This window comes from Canis lupus, chromosome 38, assembly GCF_011100685.1.
Source record: "Canis lupus familiaris isolate Mischka breed German Shepherd chromosome 38, alternate assembly UU_Cfam_GSD_1.0, whole genome shotgun sequence".
NCBI classification, from domain to species: domain Eukaryota; kingdom Metazoa; phylum Chordata; class Mammalia; order Carnivora; family Canidae; genus Canis; species Canis lupus.
The window spans coordinates 24098600-24104052 of record NC_049259.1 but is presented as its reverse complement, the minus strand read 5'-3'; the positions used below and the strand labels follow the sequence as shown (position 1 = coordinate 24104052).

Here is a 5453-nt window from a genome sequence, read left to right as displayed (position 1 = left end):
ACAAGCTCAGCTTCCCACAACAGATAGGGACTGCGAGTGAGACATCCCGTCCCCTCCCTCTTGTTGCAAGCCCTGGCAGGGATGTGTCATTGATGAGCATCTGGTGGAAGATAAGGGAGAAACGTGGAAGCAAAATGATCCAGTCAGGAGACCTTTATTGACAAGTGCATCTCGGAAGGAAGCGTATAGCCAGGAGGCAACTCTGCCCAGAGCGGAGTGCCCTGTTTGTTTTTACTCCTGCCGGAAGGCAAGAAAACAAAAATGTCTAACACAAATCCTGGTCTCAAATGCACACAAGACTCCAGAGCTGCACAGAGAACAGAAACTGTTTGCTCTTTACACAGGGATTTCTGTTTGCTGAATAGTTCATGAAAAAGGGTTAAGCTTAGCCTGCCTTTCTTGGCCACGCTGTGAGGTTTAAGGGTGTTCTTTTTAACCCATCGTTCTGCAAATATCTTCAAGAGATGCTAGCCAAATTTAGATTTGTGTCAGTGCATAGAAAATTAGAAAAAAAATCAGTTCCCATAATACATTAGAAACACAGAAATGGATAACTTCTTGCATAATTTTCTTGCTTGAACTTTGCTTGTATACATCTTAAGCCCCCAACATCGTCATGCTCACTGTACAAGTGTAATGTCATGTGAGTGTTGTGGTCTGCCAATATTGAAAGACTGAGACTCAGGAAATATCCAGAAAGGGAGAAATATGGAGACAGGAGCTTCCTGGGTCCCTGAAACAGAGGGTCAGGGGCATGCGGTATTTTTCAGGGTTTATTTCCCATCTGGCTGAGACTGAATAATAGTATTTGCCAGAGTCTAGAATTCTGGACACATAAAAGTTGTCCTGTAATAGCCATCCATTATTTTTCCCTCAACTGAAAAAAACCTCATAAGCAATTATGGACATGATTATACCAAGAAGATGTGTTTTTCTCAATTTTATACATGGAAATGAGGGAAATGATCTCTATTCTTGAAAACTGTGCTCTTTTGCTTGATCAATTCTGCTCTGGGAATTTTTCCTTGTACACCTTGCACTTTATTGCTTGGAAAAAGCAAGATCTCAATTAACATTGTGGCAGGAAAATGATTTTTCGCACAGCTCTGTGAAGCGCTGACCTGAACTCTTTATTTCTGAGGCTATAAATCAGTGGGTTGAACAGTGGAGTGAGCATGGTGTAGGAGACTGATATGAGAGCATCCTGGCTTGAGGAGTAGGTGGACTTGAGCCTTAAGTAGATAAAGGAGGCGCAACCATAATGAATGGTGACAACAATGAGGTGGGACGCACAGGTGGAGAAAGCTTTGTATCTGCCTAATGTGGAAGGAAATTGGATGATGGCAGAGATGATGTGAATATAGGATACCAAAATCAGTAGCAGAGGGATAACCAGGACCAATGCACAGAGCATGATAATGACAATCTGACTCAAGTGGGTATGTTGAGATGCCACTTTGAGGACAGGAGGGATGTCGCAGAAGTAGTGATGGAGCTGGTTGGAGGAGCGGAACGGCAGGTAAAACACCAGGGAGGTGATAATCTGTGCAATAGTCAAGCCACAGGCACAGGCAGTGGCCACGAGTCCCACACACACCCGGTGTCCCATGAGCTCTGTGTAGCGCAGAGGGTTACAGATGGCCACGTAGCGGTCATACCCCATGGCTGCCAGCAGGAAGGAGTGAGAGCAGCCGAGGAAGAGGAAGGTGAACATCTGGATGGCACAGCCCACGAAGGAGATGGTCTTCTTCTGGGCCAGCAGGTCCACCAGCATCTTGGGGACGATGACAAAGGTGTAGCAGGTCTCGGAGCAGGAGAGGACGGCCAGGAAGAAGTACATGGGGGTGTGCAGGGCTCTGTCCAGCACGATGGTGGAAATGATGATGGCATTGGTGCCCAGAGTGAACAGGTAGAGGGGCAGGAAGGCGACGAAGAGCAGCCGCTGCAGCCCGGCCAGAGAAGAGAAGCCAAGGAAGATGAACTCCCTCACCAGGGTCTCATTGCCCTGCTCCATGGAAGCTACACCATTCAGAGACAATCCAAAAGAGGAGGAGATAGTGTCAAGATAAACCTCTGAAAACTAGTAGAATCACAAGAGATTGGTCATCATAGAGCAGGTGTTAAGACTTGGGTTCTAAATCCATTATTCCTCCTCCATCCAGTTTGTGTTTAAGATACAAAGAGGTGCCTATAATCAGCCAAGTGCACGTCCAACCTTGCATCTCTATAATTATTCTAACACCACAGTCAAACGGCTCTTGAAATTTCACAGACCCAACTATCCCTTCGTCTCCTCATGCAGGATGCAGCTGTCATTCACATTCATTGTCCCTCACTCTGCTTCTTCCCCAACCTGGCTGTTCGGCTTGCTCGTCCTCACACCTGTCCATACCCTCAGTTGCAGAATAATTCATCTCAATACACTACATTAAGAGGCAACCTTGTCTACGATCCTCAGCAGCTTCGCATTAGCATTCCCCTTATATTTACTCTCTGACTTTTAGTCCCTGTCTCTCCATAGCCTGGATCTGCATTCCCCTTGCCCCTGTTGACCACACTTCCTGGCATGATCATTGGTGCACCTTCACATACTCTTATCACGCTGGCTCTTGCTTTTGAACTTTCTTTCTGGTTCCCAATCTGGGAAAAGTTTTCCAGAATGGAATATACCTCTGCATCCTCCATGTCCACCTCAGAGTCTTTCCTCCTGCAGAGGGAACCCCCATCTTCCTCAGGACCCTCGTTCATTTCCACCACTTCTCTTAACTCCTACTGACACCTCATTGTGCCCGTCGTTCCCGTTTCATCCCACATCTCTTCAATGCATCTTGCCCCTGATGCCACGCTAAACTTCTGTAATATAAATTGTATCATATTGCTCCCCTCAGCAAAATTTCACTCATGACTCTATATTCCAACTCTTTGTGGTTTTCAAGGTCTTGTTTTGGAAACCAAACTATGCTTCTGTGGTCATATCAACCTTTATGGAATGCATCACTATCATGCAGGTATGTTGCATCTCCCTTGCCTCTATTCCTTGCTTATGCTAGCTAACAACCCATTTTTGACTTACAAATGTTTTACCATTATTCTGCAGCCTCAGCCAAATCTGCTTTTTTGGGGAACCTCCTTGATATCTCCCCATAAAGAGTTGTTTCTCCTTCAGAATTTATTGCCAATTTGATATGTTGTTTATTTAATTTTGAAATATTGTGTTGTGTTTTTCTCATCTCTTTCCCATTGGATTTTGTACCCTTGAGAGGAAGATATAAGTTGTATAGATCTTCATCTGAATTCTCTTCAGTATCTAGAACCATTTTAAGTGTCTAATAGCTTCTCGGTAAACAATAATCATACAAATAAAAAAGATAACTTGGCATATTTTTACTTACCTCATGATGTCAATAAGCCTTCGTAGAATGTGCAGAGTAAAAGAATCCTCAGTGTTCTTCCCTACTGAGCATGAGGATTGTATGCGACCAAGGATGCCTAAGGATTTCTGTACCACAAGGAACTAAGCGGTATCTTTCAAACCAAAAAGGGCAGTCTCAGTATACAATACGAATACGGCACTAAAGAGAGCATCCCTGGAATTCCATGTATTCCCAATTCCTTGGACATTTGTTACTCTCTAGAGCATATGAGAATGCACGTAAATGGGAGAGAAATTATAAGGTAGACTTGTGTTTATCCCATTTAAAAAAATATCATTCACAATTATTATCCTAACAAATAACAAGAACAAAAATTAATGGCAATGTACCCTACCTTAGCAGAGAACCCCTAAATCAAGAATATCAGGTGCTACACAAAAAGTATTAAGCAGTGTGATTATGACCATGTGCTGTGTGTTAGGGACACACATATAAATAAGTCCCAGTCCAAGGCCTCCTGGTTCAGGGTGAGGTGTTTGCAGAAGTGATAATTATAAAATGATGTGCAACTGTAATCACAGATTTGCACTTGCAACCGAGACCACCGAGGAGACAAAGCTTTGTACATCCTTGGAAAATAATATGTTTTGCTTATTTCTAGGTTTCTTTCTATCTGTTATAGAAATATTGAACTAAAGCAATCTTGGGGAAATATCATGAGACGGGGCACAATTTAGTCTCTACCACTTTTGTCCAGATGTATAAACAGTTCAGGGAAGCACAGCTACTGTCCTGCCCCTAATGTTTTGTGTTTCCATAGTATCAGCCCCACCCTCATCAGACCTTCTCTTCCTCCACCTTATTCCCCTGGTTCTTTGTTCAATGCCTGACACAGTTTTTTTATTTCCTAGAAGGCATATTTATTACCAGTATACTGTTATCTTTCTAAATCCAGATCCCAGATTCTCAGGATTACTAATCAATTTCCATGCGGATGAGCTCAAATTTTTTTACATGTGTTTTGTAAACACATGCAAAGTTGAGTAATGTAGGAATAAAGCAGGTTTTGAACTTACACAGGGGTCAGCTTTAACTCTGACTCTGGTATATTCTAGTGGATCCTAAATTCTCCAAGTCCCATTTTCTTATTTGTATGGTGAGAAAAGTAATTCCTGCATCCCAGGGCTACAGTGAAAATTCATTGAAATCATATATATTAAAAAGTCTAATTTAGTAAATAGTGAATGTTCAGTAAATACTTCCCTTCCATTACTTTATCATCATTCTGTGGGGGACAGGTCCAGAAATATTGTCATCAGTGAGATAATCAGCATTTAACTCATGGCAAATTGATGAAACTGCCTTTTCCATGCTTTCCAAGGGACGGAAAATTTAAGAGGGGTTATCATTCCCCCAGGGCTCTCCAACCCTGACTGAAGATAATCTGGTTTTCCAAAGAGTCCTGTCTGTGCTGGAGGGAGCAAGGGCTGGACCTTGAAGGATGATGCCAGCCATTTGGTGTCTGGTTGCTCTGCAGGCAGAGTCACCAGTGTAGGTTATTTATGCCTCGTAGAAAGCAAAGGAGTTTTCCTACATTTTCCATTTTGGGGGGTGGGGGAGTTCAGTATGAAACAAATTTAGGAAATAAAATGGTAGTTAATTTTATTCACATATGAATTATAAACTTAGGAGTTTCTAATTACAAATGCTTTTAGTTATCAATGATGTATATTTTATACAACATGTTTTTAGGTATCTATATTTTTAGGTATCAAACTCAACTATTCTTTGAACTCCTAAAGCTAGAATTCATTGTTCATTAATTCTCATATTTTATGATTTCATGATTTCTACTATGTTTTAAACACAGAAAATTGTAAACATAAATAAAATGGCTGTTCCTTTCTCTGAGAAGAGACCATCAAACAGCAGACATATTACAAGTCAGACCATCATAAGCATTACGAAAGAAGTACAAGCAAAATGGCCTGAAAACTTTGAGGAAAAATCAAATCATTTCTGGAAAGCTTTGAAGGATAAACAGTGTTTCTATATCACCTGTAAGCATTTTGATAAAAA

The 5453-nt window shown here is 41.7% G+C and overlaps 1 protein-coding gene across 1 annotated transcript; it reads right to left on the bottom strand.

Moving 5' to 3' along the window:
• Positions 1-1069: 1069 nt before the first annotated feature.
• OR10K2 (olfactory receptor family 10 subfamily K member 2) lies at positions 1070-2014 on the bottom strand. Its single transcript, NM_001313839.1, has one exon. The coding sequence runs from the start codon at positions 2012-2014 to the stop codon at positions 1070-1072; it is 945 nt and encodes a 314-aa protein (NP_001300768.1).
• Between the last annotated feature and the right edge of the window lie 3439 nt (positions 2015-5453).

Bases quoted from the DNA above. Each gene is read 5' to 3' on its own strand.
- OR10K2 (NM_001313839.1), bottom strand. From the start codon at position 2,014: ATGGAGCAGGGCAATGAGACCCTGGTGAGGGAGTTCATCTTCCTTGGC.